The 24,319-nt window shown below is 48.6% G+C and overlaps 1 protein-coding gene and 1 long non-coding RNA gene across 2 annotated transcripts in view; both read left to right on the plus strand.

Moving 5' to 3' along the window:
• The window catches only part of LOC309327231, a 99,487-nt gene extending 98,372 nt beyond the window's left edge, over positions 1-1,115 (plus strand). Inside the window, exon 2 of the long non-coding RNA XR_014150456.1 lies at positions 721-1,115. This is a non-coding gene — a long non-coding RNA (uncharacterized lncRNA). The remainder of the gene's footprint in view (positions 1-720) is intronic.
• Positions 1,116-6,970: 5,855 nt separating this feature from the next.
• On the plus strand, positions 6,971-22,702 carry LOC309327198 (sulfotransferase 1B1-like). The gene is made up of 9 exons (XM_081836361.1): positions 6,971-7,150; positions 9,956-9,971; positions 10,346-10,541; positions 12,284-12,409; positions 17,002-17,099; positions 17,672-17,798; positions 19,589-19,683; positions 20,229-20,409; positions 22,510-22,702. The coding sequence occupies exons 3-9, from the start codon at positions 10,394-10,396 to the stop codon at positions 22,620-22,622; spliced, it is 888 nt and encodes a 295-aa protein (XP_081692487.1). The 5' UTR covers positions 6,971-7,150; positions 9,956-9,971; positions 10,346-10,393; the 3' UTR covers positions 22,623-22,702.
• Positions 22,703-24,319: the final 1,617 nt, after the last annotated feature.

A 24,319-nucleotide genomic window follows, 5' to 3' on the forward strand; every position in this document is an offset into this window, starting at 1 on the left:
CGAAGCAAGCCCATAGGGAAATTCGTTTTGCGAAGCGCCTCCAAAACGGAAAACCCTTTCGTCTAGCGGGTTTTCCGTCTTGTGAGGCGTTCGTCTTGCGGGGCACCACTGTAGCTGTAGATCAGTTTATTGCGCAACAGGTTCAAAGAGGAATTTTGAACCCTGAGGATGGGGTGACAAGGACTTTTAAAACTTTCCCACCATATCCCAGAATACAGTTTGTACAGCATCATTGCTACATCACTGACATGTCACAAAAGGGGAGGGTTAGACAGGGGTTACACTAGTTTAACCTTGGCAAACATGTCCAGACAAGTCCTTGGTACAAGATTAGCATAAGCAGACATGGCAGGGCAAGACTCAGGTATAAGATTAGCATAGACAAATATGTCTTAAGTACCTACCACCCAAAAGTACAATAGAACGTCCTTTGCATGTCTGGAGCCTGAGGCAAGTCAGGTGATGAGATTTGGCTTCCCTTGGCTAACAAGTAGCCCAGCAATTGTCACCTCTAGGAACTTCCTGGAGTCCTTTTTCAAGGGGAAAATAGCTTTGGAATGGAGGAAACTGGTAAAGGAGTTGATTTTATATTATTTTTAAAGCTAGGTAACTTCCCTGAGCTGTCAAGTTGAAAGGATACATTCAGGCATAATATTTGTAACATTTAACTTTAAAGATGTGCCCCCCCCCCGCAATTTCCGTAACACAGATACGTAATAGCCCAGAAGAAGTCATTGCATCTCAGCAGCTTAGCTGTCCTGAGGAGCCAATAGGTTTGCCTCATATAACCATTCCTTCAGGCTAGGTTCCTCAACAACCCGTCAATAAGAAGAGCCACGAAGAATCCTGCAGCTTGCGTCTCGTCTCTCGGACGGCTCCTTCCTCAGAGCTAACCATTTGCCTAACCTTTGCAAGGTCCCTGCCTCTGTCCTTTCTGATCTACGCTTGCTCCCCTGGACTTTGGCTCTCTGCCTGACCTGACTACAGCTCTGCCTCTGGGACTTCTGACTTTTATGAAACTGCTTCAGAGAGAGTCCCAAAGGAGTGGCTTTTATCTTGTTTTCACTTCCCATGCTTAGTTGACTTTTGTTTCCAATAAAGTCCTCCCTCTTTCAGACCAGGTGCTTCTGTAATTATTGTATATTTGCTAATCTGTTTGGCACATCACACTTGGCCAGCTCTAACATTTCCTCAGCGCTGGCGGCCTGAGGCATTGTTCCGGCATCTCAAGCAGACAGTCAGAAGGGCTCCTTGCCTGAAGTGATTTCTCAATGTCATGGTTTAGGGCAGGGCTGCCCAACAGGTTGATCGCGATCTACTGGTTGTTCGTGGGGTGTCCCTGGTCGATCCTGGTTGGTCATTGGACCCTCGGCTGTTGTGCTGCTAACTTTCTTTAGGGAGCTCAACAACTGTGGCTCCCCAAAAAAGCTCAACAACTTTAGTCAATCCATAGCTGTCAAGTGTCCCTTATTTGAAGTCCCTTATTCCAGCGCCATGTCCCGCTGCTGTCCCTTATTGATGGATGTCCCTTAAATGTCCCTTAAATGATGTCCCTTAAATTTCAAAGGAAGCAGTTCCTCTCCCTCCCTCCCTGCCGGCCAGGGAGGAGGGAGGCTCCAACTGTGTTGCTTGGCTGTGTTGCTCACCCAATAAGAAGTCTAAGAACAACTGGGGGTGGAGCTTGCATGCCTTGTGTGTAGCTAGTTAATGCAAGCTGAGGGAGTTTTTGAATGCTGGACGCCATTTTGTTGCACGTGCTGCTGCAAACTTTGCAGTGCAAAGCCAGGCCGGGGAGCCATCTTAAGTTGAGGCTGCATAGGCCTTGTGGTGCATGTGATTCAGATTCTATTCAGTTGAACCTCTGGTTACAAAGTTGGTTGGGCAGTGTTTTCGAAGCTACCAGCATGAGTCTGACCAGACTGCAGGAGGACAGGAAGACTGGAGTGTCTGGAACAGGTGAGGCTGCAGGTCCCTTATTTTGGCTGCTGGTCCCTTATTTTCAAGGCTGCTAGTCCCTTATTTTCAAATCTGTAAGTTGACAGCTATGAGTCAATCCAATAGGTAGATCACTGCCAGTTTATTTACAGTATGAATAGATCGCTGTCTCTTGGAAGTTGGACACCCCTGGTTTAGGGTACCGTATTTTTTGCTCCACAAGACTCACCTTTTTCCTCCTAAAAAGTAAGGGGAAATGTCCATGCGTCTTATGGAGCGAATGTGTGGTCCTGGAGCCAAATCGCCCGAGTGCGGCACGCTCCTGGGCTACTCTTTGGAGGTGGGGGAGGGAGCCACGCTGCTCTGCTGGCAGCCTCCTCTTTCCCCTGAAGCTCCGGGAAGGTTTTGGAGCAGCGGGCAGGCTGTGTGCCATTGCCCCGCGCTCCTGGGCTGCTCTTTGGGGGGGGGGGGGAGCCACGATCCTGTCCAGCTTTGCTGCTTTAAAGCGAATTTGTCATCTCTCAGTGCCTCCTAATTCAACTGCAAAGGCTTGATTGCCTAACTGGATTCTGAGCTCCATTTGAAGTTTAAAAATATTAAGTTTGGGGATTTCTTCAAGTAGCAGTTTTGCGGAACTGGTCATAAATACATGCAAAGCATCTCCAAAAACCAGTAATAGTGAGCTCAGCTAAAACTGAGCAGGCATCTGGCTCGGTAACAGTTTAAACTGCACAACTATAACCAGACATCCTGTGTGTTTGTGTGTAGACCGTGTTCTAGCAGCTAATCTTTATTGCTGAAAAGAGGCACTGATATTCCACACGAAATCTATACAGTGGTGCCTCGCAAGATGAAAAGAATCCGTTCTGCGATTCTCTTCGTCTAGCGGTTATTTCGTCTTGCGAAGCAAGCCCATTGACGGCTTAGCGGCTTAGCGCTATTAGCGGTTTAGCAGCTGTTAGCGGCTTTTAGCAGCTTTTAGCGGCTTTTAGCGGATAAGCGGATAAGCGGCTTAGCGGCTTAGAAAAAGGGTGGGGGGAGAAAAAAAACCCACAGGAACTCGCAAGACATTTTTGTCTTGCGAAGCAAGCCCATAGGAAATTCGTTTTGCGAGTTTTCCGTCTTGCGAGGCATTCGTCTTGCGGGGCACCACTGTAATTCATTATACAAATTCTTACAAGTACAGTCCACCTATACCAAACAAAAAACATTGTGTTCTCTTGGTATTGAATGGAAGCTATTTATCTACCCTCTTTTCCGCCTCTGTTCTTTGCTCAGTCACTCCATTTTGAATCTTCCTTTCAAAACAACCATGCCTGTTTTGAGAAAACGTCACAGATTTAGGAACTGGAGCGCAATCATTTTATCTCTCTGCTGTTCCTCCAAACTCCAACCACTTCTCCTTTGCACAGCCCTGGTTTCTCTCCCTGACTATTACCATTAATAAGGGTAAAATGCTCAAATTTTAGTTTATGTGACGGCTGCCAATACTGACTTCCCAGTGGTAATGAAAACAGCTACATTTTAATGGAATGTCTATCCTTTTTCCATTCTCTTCATTATATACCGTGGCTCGCTTTAAAGTAGCAAAGTGGACAGGAACCACCTGCTTTGCTGTTTTAAATAGTTTAGTACAACATTTGATTCAGATTTCCCCCCCTTGTTTTCCTGCTCTAAAAACTAGGTGCATTTTATGGTCAGGTGTGTCTTATGGAGCGAAAAATACAGTATTTGGGCAGATCTGCTTTCAATAAATGGCTTTGTCACCATCATGGTTAATGAACGTTGCTAGCTGACTAGACGGAAAGCTACCATGACTTGCTCTTTGGCCCCTAAAACAAGGGTTTTCTTCCGCAGTTTGACTTCACAGAGGCACACTCCATTTTCTCTTGAGACAGATTGTGTTGTTGTTTAGTCGTTTAGTTGTTTCCAACTCTTCGTGACCCCATGGACCAGAGCACGCCAGGCACTCCTGTCTTCCACTGCCTCCCGCACTTTGGTCAAACTCATGCTGGTAGCTTCAAGAACACTGTCCAACCATCTCGTCCTCTGTCGTCCCCTTCTCCTTGTGCCCTCCATCTTTCCCAGCATCAGGGTCTTTTCCAGGGAGTCTTCTCTTCTCATGAGATGGCCAAAGTATTGGAGCCTCAGCTGTCCTTCCAGTGAGCATTCAGGGCTGATTTCCTTCAGAATGGATGCATTTGATCTTCTTGCAGTCCATGGGACTCTCAAGTGTCTTCTCCAGCACCATAATTCAAAAGCATCAATTCTTCGGCGATCAGCCTTCTTTATGGTCCACTTGAGACAGATGCATGCCAACAAACAACTGGTGAAGTGTGCACATCAAACTGCTGTCGGAAACCCTCATGACTGGGTGGGAGGGGAGAGGGGAAATAGAACGGAATGGCTGGAGCAGGAGAACAGAGATGAGTCACCTGCCCATAACCAACAACGGAGGAATTATACAATTGAGTGTAGCTTGGATTGGGCAGGAGCGTCCACTGAAACTAAAATGGAAATGAAGAAACTCAGGCAGCCCAGTGAGCATGCTCAGAAGGCATGGCATACTGACCAATGGGAGGGTGAAAAAACCAACGGAAGGAGAGGTGGAATGGGGTGGCTTGAACCCTGAACAGGAGCATTCCAGCACATTTTGTCACATGGTCCCATTTGTCCATATGTGCTGATACCAAGTTGTGTCTTTTAATGCTTAGGCAGCTGTCATGACACCCATGCTGCACAGAGTATCAGCAGACTCAGGGTAACCCTGAGATATGTGCACATTTTTTAAAAAATGCCACAGAAAACCCCCCACAGAGGAACCCATAATTAGCCCCATAATAGCTTGATGGCAACCTAGCAGTTCGAAAACACGTCAAAGTGCAAGTAGATAAATAGGTACTGCTCCGGCGGGAAGGTAAACGGCATTTCCGTGCGCTGCTCTGGTTCACCAGAAGCGGCTCAGTCATGCTGGCCACATGACCTGGAAGCTGTACGCCGGCTCCCTCGGCCAATAAAGCGAGATGAGCGCCGCAACCCCAGAGTCGGCCACGACTGGACCTAATGGTCAGGGGTCCCTTTACCTTTACCTTAGCTCGATGGCACATAATGATGAGAGACTGAGAGGGCAAAAAATACCTGACAACAGGAGGGGAGAACAGCTGGACCTAAAAAGGGCCCCGTTACCTTCAGGACCTTAGGGCCTTGTCAAACCTAAATCCGGCCCTGAGGAGGAGGAACCTGCAATACCTCGATGGCATGGATTGTTAAGAGGCTGAAGCTCTCTTTGAGTGCTCACTTGAACACGTGAGGGTCAAAACTACGTACAGGGGCAAGGCCTGTTCTCAAAATCCCTATGTCCTTGGGCTCTTCTCTTGACCTTTCATGTGGCAGGAATCCCAATGGCTCAGGGACTTCAAAGCGTGCAGCTGACTGAGTGTAGAAACCTCCTTGCAGACCTTTGTTCTGAACCTACGATGGCCTGAGAGGAGCCCAAGCATGCAGGGAACATTGGTGCGCAGAGGCTGAATCCTGCACACACCCGACTGAAAACACAATTGGAGCCCACACATGTTCAGCTGAATGCCTGAAAAGCTTTATTTCACACAGGTCAAAGACTCAGTTTGGCACGCACACACACACATGCATTTGCGGGTACACACGCACACAGGCTGGGGGCCTCAATGGCACCGCTCTGGAGACTTCACCCGGGGCAAAAAAAACCCTGACTAGCCCCCCACCCATAGCTAAGGCTCTGAGGGAAGGATGGAATGGTGTAACCAGAACATGGCGGCAGAGAAATGAAGTGTAGAAACCGCTGTTGTCTCGGTTGATTCCTCGTTCACATGGAAAACCTATTTCTAAGCATCCTCAGGAACAGAAGCAAGCACTTCCCACAGAAATGAATGGATAAATTCAAATTGTTAATCTGGCAGGGACTGGGCCCTTGTATGTATGCCCTTAAAAGGTAAAGGGGACCCCTGACCATTAGGCCCAATCGTGGCTGACTCTGGGGTTGCGGCGCTCATCTCGCTTTATTGGCCGAGGGAGCTGGCGTACAGCTCCAGTGTCATGTGGCCAGCATGACTAAGCCGCATCTGGCAAACCAGAGCAGCACACGGAAATGCAATTTGCCTTCCCGCTGGAGCGGTACCTATTTATCTACTTGCACTTTGATGTGCTTTTGAACTGCTAGGTTGGCAGGAGCAGGGACTGAGCAATGGGAGTTCACCCCGTCGCGGGGATTTGAACCGCCGACCTTCTGATCAGCAAGTCCTAGGCACTGTGGTTTAACCCACAGCGCCACCTGCGTCCCTATGTACGCCCTTACTCACCTGAAAAACAGACAAATCCGAAAGGTAGCAGCAGAGGGGGGAAATTCTTGGTCTTTCTAACTCTGTTATTATTTTAGCACGAGACATTAAAACACCAGCAGAACAGAGCCAATACAGTTCAACGTCCACATATTTCACACTGGAGCGGCTGTAGCTGCAACCGAATTACTTACGGCCACCCTTCAAAGTTGCACATAGTGAATTTTGCAGGCCAGGCTCTGGGTTGTTTATAACAGGGTGAGGGACCGTGGCCTTGCCAGACGTTTTTGGATTCCCAACTCCCATCATCTCTGACCACTGACCATACTGGCTAGGACTGGTGAGTCGCACACACTCCCAGTCCCTGGTTTGCAACAAGCCTGCAGTGTTGCACCAGGGCTAGCAAACCTGACTCTGGCTTCCTGTTCAGAATTGCCAGCAGGGACAGCTGGCAACCTTGCCCACACATCATATTTGTTCAGAAAATATAGGTCGGGGGGGGGGAACCATTGATTAGGAAGAAGTAAGGACAGATCTCTTGAAAACCAAGAGCAGCAAAGGGAGGCATTTGGGATTTCTTCTCCCTTCAGATGCGGCTAAACTTGGCTGTTTTCAGACTTCTCCTTCAAACTTTTTTTTATTTCAGAGCCATTCAGCCGAGGACATTCTTTCTCTGCTGGCATCGAGCCCAGCTTCCATTCCCCAACCCCTCCCACATGACACACACTCTGTTTGGGCAACTGAGACCTTTGGTTTCCTTGGCCTTGTTCCCGAGGGTTTATTTTCTTTTGTTTGTGAAGAAAGCCTCCCTAAACCCTTCCCTGTGAAAAAAATCACACCACCTCCTGGGCAACTCGCTGTCTTTCGCCCACTAAAGCAGTACCATCTGTCTATGAGGAAAGGTAAGCCTCCGTTTTCCCCCTTTTGTCCGTCTAAATAACGCCGCAGCTTTTCAGAAAACTAGTGCCTGTTTTTCTCCGAAAGTCGATCAGGGCTCCAAGTTTGGGAACTTGTTGAAACAGGGCGGAGCGGAGCAGAGCAGGAAGGAGGAAAGACAACACTTCAATTTGGAATTGTTGTTAAAAGTTTGGGAGGAAAGTTTGCCTTTGGAAGCTGCAAAAGCAAAGAGGAACGAGGTGCCTGAACGTCTAATTTTTTGGCTACTCTTTAACGAGGAGTGACTTGAAATATTCAGGGGTGCAATTTTGGCTGACTGGTTGTTCAGATCCTCCTGGCAGGGCCAGACCCCACCATGAGGCAAGGTGAGGCGACCGCCTCAGGCGGCAGGACCCACGGGGCAGCAGACACAGCCTCCAAGGAATCCATCACCTGTTAGTGCCACCAATCCATGTGCATCTTGGAGGCTGGTTCTGCCACCTCCTTGGCACCCCGCTCCAGATGTTGTCTCTACAGCAGCCTCTTGGCAAATAGGAGGTGGTCTCGCCCCAGCCCAGAAACTGCTCCCTGGGGTCTCCTGGGGTCTGACATGATTTGAAGCGGGCCTTTGATTCCCACTTCAGCCACCTGCTATGGTTGATTTGATTCCCCACCTTGTCCCTGGTATACATCTTCATTTGCCCATCATCCCTGCCAGGGAGGGACACTGTTTTGTGGCTTGCCTCAGGCGTCAAAATGTCTTGGGCCGGCCCTGCCTCCTGGCGCGGTTGTGAAGGCAGAAGCTTTGGCAATGATCTACTGCTGCTCAAAGATAGCGTCTGCATGAGGACGGGGAGGTGGGGCTGCTCTCGAGTTGGTTCTGATGAGATGATATTTTTGTCCGTAAATCTTTGAAAAACTCACTTCCTCTTTTTGACTCCTTCACTCTCTCTTGAGCTGTCTCTCGCTTGAAGTTTATGCTCTCTGCCATGTGCAGAGGCTGAGTTTTAGCTGGAACAGCGGTTGCTGTTCTGTGAAAATCTTATATCTGACTGATTTATAACGCTGTATGTGTTTAAATCAATATTATATAGTTTTACTGTTAGTTATTTAGTATGTAATATGCTTAACATGTGTTCTTAAAATCTTTTAAATTTATTTATTTATTTAATAAGGTTTATACACCTCTTAAAGGGACGTGGGTGGCGCTGTGGTCTAAACCACTGAGCCTCTTGGGCTTGCCAGCGGTTCGAACCCCCGCGACGGGGTGAGCTCCCGTTGCTCGGTCCCTGCTCCTGCCAACCTAGCAGTTCGAAAGCACATCAAAGTGCAAGTAGATAAATAGGTACCACTCTGGCGGGAAGGTAAACGGCATTTCCGTGCACTGCTCTGGTTCGCCAGAAGCGGCTTAGTCATGCTGGCCACATGACCCAGAAAAACTGTCTGCAGACAAACGCCGGCTCCCTCGGCCAGTAAAGCGAGATGAGCTCCGCAACCCCAGAGTCGTCTGCGACTGGACTTAACTGTCAGGGGTCCTTTACCTTTACCTTTTTATACACCTCTTGCTTGTAAAAAAACAAACCACACACCCTCAAAGCGGTTGACAAAAAGAGAAAACAGTGATATTGAGAAAAATTTACAACCCTACTTTAAAACGTACAAAACATTACTAAAACAGATTAAAATTACCTCAAGTTTCTAAGCATCTGGGCAAGCTTGTCTAAACAAGGATGTTTTTAGCAGGTGCCAAGAAGAGAACTGTGCAGGCACCTGCTCAATCTCAAGAGGCAGGGAGTTTCAAAGTTCACATGCTGCCAAACTAAACGACCGGGTTCTTAAAAATGCAGAATGGATATTATGTGGTGCCTGTAGGAGTGCCAATTCTGCCAATCAAAGCAGTATATAGATGAGAGACCCTCTACACATTACTGGTGCGGTTAAGCCCAGTATTACACAAGGTTTTCACAGCAAACTTCAGTCTAGACCTTCGTTGGCGAACCTCTGGCCAGGAGTTCAAATGGGGCCCATGAGCACCTTTCCTCCCAAACAGCCCCACCCTTACCAACACCTTTGATCCTATAAGATGATTCTCCCAAAGCACAAGAGGAAGCCTTGATATCCGCTCCCTGTTCTGCATTGGCAAAAGAAAGCAGGCTTTGGGTGGTAAAGCCAACATTTTCGGCTCCACACCTGGCTCTTGGCGAGAATAAATGAGTAGCAGTAACCATATGCCTGGTCAGCTCCTCCTGTACTAAGTAAAGGTAAAGGGACCCCTGACCATGAGGTCCGGTCGTGGCCGACTCTGGGGTTGCACGCTCATCTTGCTCTATAGGCCGAGGGAGCCGGCGTACAGCTTCCAGGTCATGTGGCCAGCATGACTAAGCCACTTCTGGCGAACCAGAGCAGCGCACGGAAACACCGTTTGCCTTCCTGCCAGAGTGGTACCTATTTATCTACTTGCACTTTGACGTGCTTTCAAACTGCTAGGTTGGGAGGAGCAGGGACCGAGCAACGGGAGCTCACCCCGTCACAGGGATTCAAACCGCCAACCTTCTGATCGGCAAGTCCTAGGCTCTGTGGTTTAACCCACAGCACCACCCACGTCCCTTTCGCTCCCGTACTATAAAACCTTTAAAATGAAAATAAATGGCCAAAATAAACTCCGGAGGGGTGGGGGAGAGCATGGCCACAGTGGCCTAAGTGGTGGCATTGGGTCTGTTTGCCACTGGCCCCATCACCTGTCCCTCTCTGGATGATAATTTGGGGACTTGGACCACCAAAATTCAGCTGTAGCTCCACTTCTCCCCCCTCCTGCATTTTATTCGGCAAAGTGTCTTGCAGGTGGTCCTCTTGTCTTCTCTTTTTTCTTCTTCTATTTTTTTTAAAATGATATTTTATTAAGTTTTAACAATAAAAAAGTTATAAGACAGGCATTAGGAAAAACACAAGAAAAAGAAATACAAAAACACAAAAACACAAAAATACAAAAATACAAAAAAATACAGACAATTAACATAAAAACAAAAGAAAAACAGAAAAACAAAAATCCCTCCTTTTTATCTTCTCCTCTTTAGTTAACTTATTTTCCTGACTTCCTCACGCCTCCCTTTTTTGTATTCTACTTAAAAATTAGTTCAGCAAGTTCATTAACTTCGAGCTTTCAACTAACATCAGTCCATTCTTACATAATCTTTTACCTTATTACTAGAACCCCTTCATTTCTCTCGTCTTCTCTTATTTTGACTGCACTGCCTGACGCCTCCCCAGAGATGGGCAGCCCAGATGCTTATCTTCGGAAAGACTGGCAGATGGTCCGTGGCATCCCCATGGTCTGCGCGTTCTCCTTGGACTGGGACAGGATTGACCGTTTCCAGAGCAGGCCGGATGATATCGTGATATCCACGTACCCCAAATCTGGTGAGCGTTGCGTGGGGAACAGGACCGCGTTGACAATCTGCTGCCTTTTGATGACCGCCCAAAATCCGCTGTCTGGTGTGGCCCATCTCGGTGTGTCTAACGGTGGCGGTCAGTTCCCAGAAGCCTGTTGGAACAAGGAAGTCTTCACCTGCCGCCGGAAGGACAGCAAGGAGGGAGCCAGGCTAGTTTCTTCAGGGAGGGAGTTCCAGAGTCTGGGAGCAGCCGCCAGGAAGGCCCTGCCCTGTATCCCCCTTTCTTACACACTTACCCCACCTATTAACTTACCCTGATTACTCTAATATTATTACATGGACACACTATTATTTATAAACACCAGAACATCACAAAGCCCATGAGAGGAAGCCAACTCCTAGAGGCCAAGGGTTTTTCAGCCCCTCCCCAATGAAAAGGGAAGTAATAGTGCCACTGTATTCTGCTCTGGTCAGACCTCACCTGGAGTACTGTGTCCAGTTCTGGGCACCACAGTTCAAGAAGGACACTGAGAAACTGGAACGTGTCCAGAGGAGGGCAACCAAAATGGTCAAAGGCCTGGAAACGATGCCTTATGAGGAACGGCTAAGGGAGCTGGGCATGTTTAGCCTGGAGAAGAGGAGGTTAAGGGGTGATATGATAGCCATGTTCAAATATATAAAAGGATGTCACATAGAGGAGGGAGAAAGGTTGTTTTCTGCTGCTCCAGAGAAGTGGACACGGAGCAATGGTTCCAAACTACAAGAAAGAAGATTCCACCTAAACATTAGGAAGAACTTCCTGACAGTAAGAGCTGTTCGACAGTGGAATTTGCTGCCAAGGAGTGTGGTGGAGTCTCCTTCTTTGGAGGTCTTTAAGCAGAGGCTTGACAACCATATGTCAGGAGTGCTCTGATGGTGTTTCCTGCTTGGCAGGGGGTTGGACTCAATGGCCCTTGTGGTCTCTTCCAACTCTATGATTCTATGATTCTATGATTCTATGAAAATATTTGAGGGGGCCAAGCTCTACCAAAGTTGATGGGCATTGCCATTCAAATGGTGCGTGCGCACTGCGTCATGTGACTGATTATGCAGGACGGGGCTTTCTTGGGCCCCACCCCAATATTTTATTCAACTTGGCACCCCTGCACCCATTCGCTGCCATCGTTGCCCTCTGAGTTAGGCCGGCAGCTTCTGAAATGTGTGGGTAGTACAGAAGGCTCACCTGTAAGGGGGCTTCCATCTTGTACAAGAAGACGCCAAGCTGCCATTTTGTCCCCACTGCCCCGCCCCCATGTGTTTACACATTTAGGGAATGCCTGAAGAAGAGCATGCCCTATAGAGCAGGCATAGGCAAACTCTGGCCCTCCAGGTGTTTGGGACTACAATTCCCATCATCCCTGACCACTGGTCCTGTTAGCTAGGGATGATGGGAATTGTAGTCCCAAACATCTGGAGGGCCAGAGTTTGCCTATGCCTGCTATAGAGAGTCTATGTATGGCTGAGTAAGCTCTACAAGAAAACAGTGAGACTTGCACCCTAGTAAGCACATACGGGGTTGAGCTACATGGCTGTAACCTATGCGTGTCAATAGATTTTAATTATTAGGAGCTTTTTGAGGGTTCCACAAAACACACCCTACAACCCACTGACTGCATAGGACACCCTATTGATCATTGGCTGGAGATGTTTCGGCAGTTGTATCAGCCCATTTTGACTTCTGAGAAAATTCCCTGTCTTACTTTTCGTTTCTGTTTGTTTGTTTGTTTCCAGGCACCACATGGATGAGTGAAATTGTGGACATGATTAGGAACGATGGCGACCCTGACAAAAGCAAACGGGCAATTTTCAATAAAGTCCCCATGCTGGAATTTGCTGCCCCAGGAAAGATGCCACCAGGTAAACTTGCGTGCGAGTTACCGAGAGAACTTGCATTTTGGAGATCCGAGGTGAACAGGTAAAAATTAAAGTGGGTGGCGGAATAAGCAGTTTCCTCTGGATTCCTGCTTTCCTATCTTTTCGTGATCTCTGGCCAAGGATCAAAGCTCCTCTTCTCTGCCTTGAGGAAAGGGAGCATAAAAGAAACCTGCATTTCTGGCAGGTGAGTGAGACTATTTTATATGTTTAGATCACACGTAATTTTCAGAGGGTGATTTTCCCTCTTCATAACATCCGGCACCCAAACTGGGAGAAAAAAGAGAAGTGGGAGCAGGTGCAGGGGGAAAAACTAGGATGGTTAGGCTACCATTGCTATGCATTTTAAGCAGTATCACACCACTTTAAGCAGTCATAAAAAAAGGTAAAGGGACCCCTGACTATTAGGTCCAGTCGTGGCCGACTCTGGGGTTGCGGCGCTCATCTCGCTTTATTGGCCGAGGGAGCCGGCGTACAGCTTCCGGGTCATGTGGCCAGCCTGACTAAGCAGCTTCTGGCGAACCAGAGCAGCACACGGAAACGCCGTTTACCTTCCCACCAGAGCGGTACCTATTTATCTACTTGCACTTTGACGTGCTTTCGAACTGCTAGGTTGGCAGGAGCTGGGACCGAGCAACGGGAGCTCACCCTGTTGCAGGGATTCGAACCGCCGACCTTCTGATCGGCAAGTCCTAGGCTCTGTGGTTTAACCCACAGTGCCACCCGCATCCCTTTAAGCAGTCATGGCTTCCTCAAGCATTGTGGGAACTATAGTTTGTTAAGGGTGCTGACAGCTCTTAGGAGGCCCGTTTCCTGCCCACAGAGCTACAATTCTCAGAGTTGGTTTAACAGCCTACACCTCTTCTTTGGGAATTGTAGCACTGTGAAGGGGAACGGGGCCTCCTAACAACTCTCAGCAGCACCCTTAACAAACTACATTTCCCATGATGCCTTGGGGGAAGCCATGACTGTTTAGTGATGTGATACTGGTTTAACTGCATAGTGCAAATGGAGCCTCGACTACTTCTGCCTGAAAATGAGTCAGATGACCAGTGGCGTAGCGTGGGGGGGTGCAGGGGGGGACCGGCTGCACCGGCCGCAGCATCTGGGGGTTAGGGTAAGGGGTAGGGTTAGGGGGCGCAAATCTACAGGTTAGGGGGCACAAATTACTTGCCTTGCCCCGGGTGCTGACAACCCACGCTACGCCACTGCAGATGACAGCTCACCTCACTTCAAACAACAGCCTAGCACTGTGATCACTAGCAGTGGAGATCAGGAGAAGTATGTGCTGGATTGGACCCAAGTCTTGGACCAACCTTAAGTGGACCTGTAGTAAAAGCCTGTAGACAAGGCCTAGGCAAACTTGGCTCTCCAGATGTTTTGGCACTACAACTCCCATCATCCCTAGCTAACAGGACCAGTGGTCAGGGATGATGGGAATTGTAGTCTCAAAAACATCTGGAGGGCTGAGTTTGCCTATGCCTGCTGTAGATCAGGGGTCAGCAAACTTTTTCAGCAGGGTGCCGGTCCACTGTCCCTCAGACCTGGGGGGGGGGGTGGACTATATTTGGGAGGGGGGGGGAATGAACGAATTCCTATGCCCCACAAAATACCCAGAGATGCATTTTAAATAAAAGCAGACATTCTACTCATGTAAAAACACTCTGATTCCCGGACCGCCTGTGGGCCGGATTTAGTAGGCGATTGGGCCGGATCCGGCCCTCAGGCCTTACTTTGCCTACTCCTGCTGTAGACAGTGAAAGAAGAGATGGGGGAGACTCATATACCAGAAGCAGAGGAAAACGACCTCTGGTAATGAGGGCAGGCATGCACACTGACAAATTGTTGAGTAGCATGCCAGCCAAAAATAAATGACTTATCAGTCTTAAATACATACACTGAACCACCCCAAAAGGACCTGCCATCCCAAATCCAAAGCAGCTCTCAAAATCATGCTGTCTGCCAGCATCTCTCTCGCTGAGGATGACTAGAAACAGGAACCCTACCACAGTGAAAACTAAAACAACCCAGTCTTCTAATATGGCTATTGGGAATATTTCCCATAGAGAGGAAGAATAGTGTTATAAATTTGTGGGGTGCCTGGACCACCTCCTTCTAATTCTGGGGCACCAGGCATTGAATTTAGCATGTTAAAGTATAAGGTAAAGGGGCCCCTGACCATTAGGTCCAGTCGTGACCTCCTCTGGGGTTGCGGTGCTCATCTTGCTTTATTGGCTGAGGGAGCCGGTGTACAGCATCCGGGTTATGTGGCCAGCAGGACTTAACCGCTTCTGGCGAACCAGAGCAGCGCACGGAAACGCCATTTACCTTCCCGCCGGAGCGGTACCTTATTTATCTACTTGCACTTTGATGTGCTTTCAAACTGCTAGGTTGGCAGGAGCAGGGACCGAGGAATGGGAGCTCACCCCGTCGCAGGGATTTGAACCGCCGACCTTCTGATTGACAAGTCCTAGGCTCTGTGGTTTAGCCCACAGCGCCACCCGCGTCCCACAGCACCACCCACGTCCCATGTTAAAGTATATCCATGTTAAAAAAAAATAAACCAGGCAGGCTTCCTTGTGAAGTAATTGCCTTTAAGAGATGGACCATTAAGAGAGTGCAAAGGACAGGGTGATGGCCCATCAAGGAACGCAGAGGGTGGGGGTCGCACCCTGGACTCTGGGTAGTTTGCAAAAGACTATACAGAGTTGGGAGAGGGAGTTTCAGAATTGCAGTAGGCCGGAGTAAGCAAGAGGGGAAATAGTTGTGTTTGGGGAAGCAGTTTGCAAGCTGGAGTTAAGTGGGTCACAGTGGGGGTTGACAGTTTCAATCCAATGTGGCAGCCATGGGAGAGATAGGATCCTCCCGGAGTCTAAAGCTGGAAGCCCCCCGCCCCATCCTAGGCTCAGGTTGTATATATCTATAAATAAACCATACATCATAAAGACACCACGGTCTCCGCTGTGCCTCATTCCAAGGAAACTGAACCCTGGGTAAATCCCTGGACAATACGCTCCCTTGTTTCTCAGGTCATTGAACGGGGTGGGGAATCTGTGCCCCTCCAGATGAGATATTGCTGAACCACATCATGCCAGGCCGTTGTCCATGCTTTGCTAGGCTGATAAGAGTCGTAGTTCAGCAAGTGGACAGCTCTGTTGGTTATAGCATGGTGCTGATACAGTGGTACCTCTGGTTGTGAACAGGATCCATTCCACAGGCCTGTTCACAAAAAGAAAAGCCCGCAATCTGAAGCACTGTATCTGCTCAGGTGCGCAGCATGATTTGGCCCTTGTTGTGCATGCACGAAGAGCGATTTAGCGCTTCTGCGCATACGCGAGCAGCGGAACCCAGAAGTAACCCTTTCCGGCACTTCCGGGTCGCCGCAGCACACAACCTGAAAAAATGTATCATGAAGCAAACGTAACATGAGGTATGACTGTAATGTCAAGGTTGCAGGTTCAGTCCCTGTATGGGGCAACTGAATATTCCAGCATCGCAAGGGGTTGGACCAGATGATCCTTGGGGTCACCCACTCCACAATTATATTATTCTGTAACATCGGCGAGCATGGGGTAAAGGTTCGCCGGTCCTGGGGGCTAAGCGAGAGGCGAGGTCCGAGTCTAGTCCAAGGTCGATGGTGCGGTATGGAGGCTGTCCGTCAAAGCTGTACCTGGGTCCAAGGCAGGATGGGGTGGGGTCAGTAACTCTGGCAGAAGAGCAGGACAGGGTGCAGGCAGGAACAGGCTACCAACAATGTTGCTCCTGCAACCTGGGACTGGGGCTGACTGGCCTTTATCTCCTCTGAGGCATAGGGCGGCCCTGGTCCACAGGTGATTCGCCTCTCCTGGCCTGGAGGCGAGCACTCCTCCTGCGGGAACTTAGTTCCCTCCACCTCTCTGCCCTGAGCCTCTGCAGCTCAGGAGAGGCTGGAGGGTTACCGGACCCAGAGGCCACCTCAGCTTCCCCTGACGGGGCTGAGAGTGGGGCACCTGCAGGCAATGGGTCCTCCATCACCTCAGGGGCCAGAGCAGACTCAGCTGACGCCTGCACCTGAGGATCCAGCACAGGTGAGGACCCTTCAGGCTCAAGCCCCAGCCCTGGCTCAGCTGGTTTTGGAGGCGGGGAATCCTGTGCAGGCTGGGATTCTTCAGGTTCAGCCTCTGAGTCTGAATCCCAGGCCATCACAAAAGGTGATACTGAAAGCTTTTTCTAGTGATCCATGCTTTGCCTGAGTTGCTTTAGCCTACTGGTGCAATGAAGTTTGCTTGGCCCGCAAGTCACAGATCTCACCACAGTTTCCTCTTCTGCCCACAGCTAGGTAATGATGGCAGACAGGAACAGTGAACTGTCCTTCATACCCCAGGTCAACTCAGTGGCGTAGCGTGGGGGGTGCAGGGGGTGCCGGCCTCACCGGGCACAACATCTGGGGGGGGGGGCGCTCGCTCGCACTCGAGTGCTAAAATCCACGGGTTAGGGGGCGCAAATTACTTGCCTTGCCCCGGGTGCTGACAACCCATGCTACGCCACTGGGTCAACTGTTCAACCATATTACCTAGTAACACTCTTTTGCTCACCAGGCACAGAACAATTAACTCAGATGCCATCTCCTCGCCTGGTGAAGACCCACCTCCCAATTGACCTCCTTCCCAAGTCCTTCTGGGAAAATGGCTGCAAGGTAATCCTATAAGGCAGCTAGTTTCAAAGTTTTGCAAAAATAAAATCCACCTGTAATGGGGTTTGGGGTTGCTTGTGCGTAAGGCGCAAACTGCTCCAAGCTGAGTAGTTTGGTTAAAACTTTCCCCTGGCTGGACAGTCAGTACTCCGTGACTGTCTCAATCACTGGCAGAATCCGTCAGTGGGCGTTTCCTGAATTTCCTCCAACATAAAAGTTCTTTGACACCAAGTTGCCGCCTAGCTTCCCTGCGCAGAAGCTTTCTGCGCAGAGTGGGCGTCCCAAGGGGAGGTCCTGTGCTCTCCCCGCTGGTCTCGCTGGAACAGTCCCGGAGCCTTTCCTCCGAAGCTCCCTCAGCCCCCTCTTTCTCCCTGGCGTCACGTCTATTTCCTTCCCCAGCGGAAGCTCTCCCTCTCTCCTTGCTGGTTCCCTCTCCAGCATCATTGGGGAGCCTTACCACCACCCTTGGCTCCGATGGCAGTTCCCTGACACCACCGGTTTAGACGTACCTAGTGTCAAAAACTACCAGTACAATTTGGATTGTGTGTTTCCCCCCCTGCTTTCCTTCTATGAAGATGATCTACGTGGCTCGCAACGCAAAGGATGTCGCTGTCTCCTTTTACCACTTTGACTTGATGAACAAGCTGCACCCAGACCCAGGTCCCTGGGAAAACTACCTGGAGAAATTCATGGCTGGAAGAGGCAAGTCTGCCCATCCATTCACGACTGTATGTAGCTAAACTTTTCACTTTCCCAGGAAACATAAAGTATTGTTATGGGTTTGGGGCGGAGGGTCAGTTCAGTCTGTGATCCTGCATCCAGTGAGCTTGATAATCTAGTACAGGCATGCCCAAAGTCTGTTTTGGGGGCCTAATCCGACCCCTTGGCCGGTTTTATCTGGCCCCTGTGGCAAGTTTATTTCTTGGGGTCAAAAAATCCTAAAAAAAAGCTCAACAACTTTGGTCGGCCCTCACGCATGTTTACTTCATCAAATCTGGCCCTCTTTGAAAAATGTTTGGGAACCTCTGATCTGCTAGAACAGGGGTAGGCAGCCTAAGGCCCATGGGCCACAAGCAGCCCGTGGGGGTCATTTAACCGCCCCCAAGCTGCCCCCAAACTGAGCTACCCGCTCGGCAAGTCCCTGCCCACTGTGCTAAACTGGCGCAGTGCAGCATGGGGACTCGCTTCCACGGCGCCGGAAATTGCGTATGTGCAGAAGCAGACACCGGAAATCGCGGGTGCACACTTACATGCGCGTGTGATCTGGCCCACAGAGGGATCTCTGCTGGAGTGAACCGGCCCAGGCGAGGTAAACCTTGCTGACCCCTGTACTAGAAGATGCTGTTCAAACCAGTTTCTTGGTTAATAGCTAGCCAGTAAAGTGCTCTCATCAGCATCTCAAAGACCTAAGTGGTGGGGCACTCCAGGCATTTAAGCTATAAAGCCAGGAGAAAACTCTGTGTGTGTCAAAGCTCAAGAATATGTGGTTTATATTATACTTATCATCACCATCCAGATGTTAAGACTACAGGAATTAGATCCAGCACCTGTGGATTACAGATCTATGTTGATCCACCATCTTCATGCAGAAATGCACAGGGAACGTCAGTGGAATTAGGTTCTGATCTCACAACCATTTTAGCCTTGGTTTTCTTTAAGATTTAAGTAATGCTGCCATAGATGGAACTGGCCACACACAGGATGGTGGACTGAAATCAACCAGTGATACTTAACCCTTGGAATGGGGTAACAGGCCCCTTTGAGAATCTGATGAAAACTACAGACCACATCTCTTCAGAAAAAAATGCAGTTATAAATACATACACACAAAGTTTTGCATGCACTTAATTTTTTTGCACTGGCAAACATTTTTCCATTTGTGTCTGGTGCACAGACCCCCCTGAAGCTCACAGGGTCCATGGGCCACATGCTAAGAACCCCTGGCCTAACTCACCCCTGGCCAATCTATTCTCATGCTGTTGTGCCAATAGATGATTTGGAGTAATATCAGAGGCTGCACAACCCTGAGTCAGCCAGTGGAAACAGAAGGAAGCAGCGTGCAAGTTTTATGAAGCGAACAAACGAATGAATAAGACAGCAGTGGCTAGTCGAAAACTACTGCTACCACAACCTGAGATCATTGTGAGAATGAAAACAACACTTGGCATTTTTGTAACCCCTTTTGAGTGTTCAAAATGCCTTGTGTGCGTTTTTTTCAGTGATCTTTACAACAACTATGGGAGGTGGGCCAGCATCATTTCCTCTATTTTGCAGATGGGGAGTTGAGGCTGAGAAAAGTGTGGCTTGCTTAAAGCCCCCTAGCAAATATGTAACTGAGACAGGATTAGGTCTGAGGACTTCTCAGTTTACAATTTAGCCAATAGGCCCTTGTATTCTATTACAAGATTCAACTTGTTAGGGTTTTTTTAAAATATATATATATATAAACCATCTATTATTTCCCCACTTCTCTGCTCTTTCACAAAATTTAGTGGCTTTTGGATCCTGGTATGACCATGTGAAAAGCTGGTGGGATAAGAGGAACGACCACCCCATGCTATACCTCTTTTATGAAGACATGAAAGAGGTAGGAGCCAACAGGATAAGCCCCTGAGGTTATTTTATGTGACATATTGGAAGAAGCAAATCTTGCAGGGGATTATAAGCCGTATAATTTTTGTTTTTTAAAATGTGGAAAATCTTAAGAATTGCCTTCCTGACTTGGGCCATGGGTCCAGCAAAAAGATAATGGCTGTCCTTCATTTTATCCTGTGTGGAGTTTTATATACAGTGGTACCTCGGGTTACATACACTTCAGGTTAGATACGCTTCAGGTTACAGACTCTGCTAACCCAGAAATAGTGCTTCAGGTTAAGAACTTTGCTTCAGGATGAGAACAGAAACTGTGTTCTGGCGGCGCGGCGGCAGCAGGAGGCCCCATTAGCTAAAGTGGTGCTTCAGGTTAAGAACAGTTTCAGGTTAAGAACGGACCTCCGGAACGAATTACCGGTAAGTACTTAACCCAAGGTACCACTGTATTCAGCAAAGCTTGCTGAATTGGGAGCGCAATTGCTTCACTGAATACCCAAGAACCATCGAAATGCTGATCTATTTCAACACCGTTTTCCATAGGATCCAAAGCGCGAGATAAAGAAAGTGGTACATTTCTTGGGAAAGAACCTGGAAGATTCGGTAGTGGATAAGATTGCCTACAACACATCCTTTGAACTGATGAAGGACAATCCTGCCACAAACTATAGGATGGCTCCAGCTGCTGTGATGGATCACAGCATCTCCCCATTTATGCGCAAAGGTAAAAGACTTGCACCGTCCTCTCTGGCCACCATTCCGTAAAGATTTAGGATCATGAACAGACTTCGGTTTTTATTATTATTATTGATTAATTAACCACCCCAATTCAACTGAACAATAAATCTGAATAAAACCAAAACCTCAATATTGGTACTAGAAGGAAAAGCCATAAAGACATAAAAAGAGTTCTGCTGGATTAGGCCTGTGCCCAGCACCCTGTTTTTGCAGTGGCCAAGCAGGTGCCTGCAAGAAACCTACAAGCAGGACTTGAGGACAACAGCACTCCTCACTTCTGAGATTTCCAGCAACTGGTATTCAGAAGCATTCCTGCCTCTAACTGTGGGGGTAAAAAGGTAAAGGGACCCCTGACCATTAGGTCCAGTCGTGACCGACTCTGGGGTTGCGGCGCTCATCTCGCTTTATTGGCCGAGGGAGCCGGCGTACAGCTTCTAGGTCATGTGGCGCATGACTAAGCCGCTTCTGGCGAACCAGAGCAGCACACGGAAATGCCATTTATCTTCCCACCGGAGTGGTATCTATTTATCTACTTGCACTTTGATGTGCTTTCAAACTGCTAGGTTGGGAGAAGCAGGGACCAAGCAACGGGAGCTCAACCCATCATGGGGATTCAAACCGCCAACCTTCTGATCGGCAAGCCCTAGGCTCTGTGGTATAACCCGCAGAGCCACCTGCTTCCCCTGGAACTGTGGGGGTAGGGCATAGCTAATATCCAATGGTATTGGACTGGCTAATATCCAATGGTAGACCTCTGCTCTATAGTTAAAGGTAAAGGGACCCCTGACCATTAGGTCCAGTCGTGGCCGACTCGGGGGTTGCGGTGCTCATCTCGCTCTATAGGCCAAGGGAGCCAGTGTTTGTCCGTAGACAGCTTCCGGGTCATGTGGCCAGCATGACTAAGCCACTTCTGGCGAACCAGAGCAGTGCACGGAAATGCCGTTTACCTTCCCGCCAGAGCGGTACCTATTTATCTACTTGCACTTGACATGCTTTTGAACTGCTAGGTTGGCAGGAGCTGGGACTGAGCAATGGGAGCTCACCCCGTCGCGGGGATTCGAACCGCTGACCTTCTGATCAGCAAGTCCTAGGCTCTGTGGTTTAACCCACAGTGCCACCAACATGCTTCATGTGGGTTATCTAGTCCATGGGTAAGCAAATTAAGGCCTGGGGGCCGGATCCGGCCCAATCACCTTCTAAATCCAGCCCATGGGCGGTCCAGGAATCAGCGTGTTTTTATATGAATATGTCCTTGTCCATGGAGTTTTCTCGGCAGGGATTATGGAGCTGGAGGAGACTCTTGAGAGTCCCATGGACTGCAAGAAGATCAAACCTATCAATTCTGAAGGAAATCAGCCCTGAGTGCTCGCTGGAAGGATAGATTCTGAAACTGAGGCTCCAATATTTTGACCACCTCATGAGAAGACTCCCTGGAAAAGACCCTGATGTTGGGAAAGATGGAGGGCACAAGGAGAAGGGGACAACAGAGGACGAGATGGTTGGATGGTGTTCTCAAAGCTACCAGCATGAGTTTGACCAAACTGCAGGAGGCAGTGTAAGACAGGAGTGCCTGGCATGCTCTGGTCCAGGGGGTCACGAAGAGTCGGACACGACTAAATGACTAAACAACAACAACAACAAAGAATGTGTCCTTTTATTTAAAATGCATCTCTGGGTTATTTGTGGTGCATAGGAATTTGTTCATTCCCCCCCCTCCAAAAAAATTATAGTCCAGCCCCCCCACAAGGTCTGAGGGACAGGAGTCCGGCCCCCTGCTGAAAAAGTTTGCTGACCCCTGATTCTAGTCTCACCCCCCACAATTCAGGGATTCAGGCTTGAACCCACAACCCCAAGATTAAGAATCTCATGTTGTACCTATTGAACTATCCTAGCTAAAGTAAACAGGTGGCCCATTACCTGCCAGCCTGACTAAAACTGGCTTTTACCAAATAAAACCTATCTGTGCTGATTAAAACGTCAGTTGATTAATCTACCACCGAGAGCTCTCAACTGTCCACCCTTTTTTAAATAGCTTAATCTTCCAGAGAGCTCGTGAACATCTCATTCGTATTCTTCTTTCTTCTAGGGATCGCTGGAGACTGGAAGAATCACTTTACAGTGGCTCAGAATGAGGTATTTGATGAAGATTATAAGAGGAAAATGGCGGACACAACGCTGCGATTCCGAATGGAGATCTGAAGGCCCGTGTTCTGTGCTTTCATTCCAAAGCCACCTGTCATTCAGTAGACAAATAAAGGGAAGAAGGAAGCTGCTGATCTGGATGATTGTGGGATACACGTTTGAAAAAATGTGTATGTAGTCTCTGGGAAAGTATTCTGGGGCTAGATCTCATGATTTGCACAAGCAATCTCTCCCTCCCCCCCTCTCTCACACACACAGAGGGAGAAAGACTCTGATCATGTATCAATAAACCTCTCCTATACCTCATTTCTTGTTTTCTTCCACAATTCTGCTTCTAAGAGCAGCTTAGGTAAAGGTAAAGGGACCCCTGACCATTAGGTCCAGTCGTGACCGACTCTGGGGTTGCGGCACTCATCTCGCTTTATTGGCTGTGGGAGCCGACGTACAGCTTCCGGATCAAGTGGCCAGCATGACTAAGCCGCTTCTGGCAAACCAGAGCAGCGCACGGAAACGCCGTTTGCCTTCCCACCGGAGTGGTACCTATTTATCTACTTGCACTTTGATGTCCTTTTGAACTGCTAGATCGGCAGGAGCAGGGACCGAGCAACGGGAGCTCACCCCATCCTGGGGATTTGAACTGCTGACCTTCTGATCAGCAAGTCCTAGGCTCTGTGGTTTAACCCACAGCGCCATCTGCGTCCCAATAGCAGCTTGGGACAACAATATTGAATGGACAATTGGCAAGAAGGTAAATGGTGAAGCGGGCCCTTCCTCTCTCCCTCCTTTCAGTGACATGCTGCTTTACATTTTTAAAATAGGGAAAGAATCATAGAATCGCAGAGTTGGAAGGGGCCCTGACGATCATCTAGTCCAACCCCCTGGAAGGCAGGAATATGCTGTTGTTCCATACGGGGATCAAACCTCCTACCTTGTCATTATCAGCACCACGCTCTAACCAGTTGAGCTATGCCAGTAACTTCCAAATGCCACCCCATCACGTATTATTCACAAAATGCGATTATTAAAAAGTTAAGGATAAAACAGATGTATCTGGCGGCTTTTAGTCATATTTGAGTATATTGTGCTGATCTGGGTGAATATATTTCGTGTGAGTTTGACTGCTGCAGAATTTAGTATGTTTCCCTTCACAGAGTACAGTACAGGCATTTCTCAGTTATGAGTTAATTCTCTGCAGATTTCTACTAATTTATGCTGTAGTATAGTATTGAAAATCATCAATATTCAATTGGAGGGATGGATGGATGGGCAAACAAACAAAACAACCAACCAACCAACAAATAAAGAAATAAATAAATGAGGTGGGCACCCAGGGGGAAAAAACACTTTGACAATCCCACCTGCTATTGCACCCCATGTGTTTGACTACACGATTTTGGGCCTAGGCACGATCCCCAGAACCGAACCCCTGCATAAATTCCTCAACTTGTACGGTTTTCATAGGTTTTATATAGCAAACCCACATTTACAGTGGTGCCCCGCAAGACGAATGCCTCGCAAGACGGAAAACTCGCTAGACGAAAGAGTTTTCCGTTTTGGAGGTGCTTCGCAAAACGAATTTCCTATGGGCTTGCTTCGCAAGATGAAAATGTCTTGCGAGTTCCTGCGGGTTTTTTTTCCTTCCCCCCTTTTTCTAAGCCACTAAGCCGCTTATCCGCTAAGCCGCTAAGCCGCTAAAAGCCGCTAAAAGCCACTAAACCGCTAATAGCGCTAATCTGCTAAGCCATCAATGGGCT

Source organism: Podarcis erhardii (genome assembly GCF_964252035.2).
Source record: "Podarcis erhardii genome assembly, chromosome: 13".
Classification (NCBI taxonomy): Eukaryota; Metazoa; Chordata; class Lepidosauria; order Squamata; family Lacertidae; genus Podarcis; species Podarcis erhardii.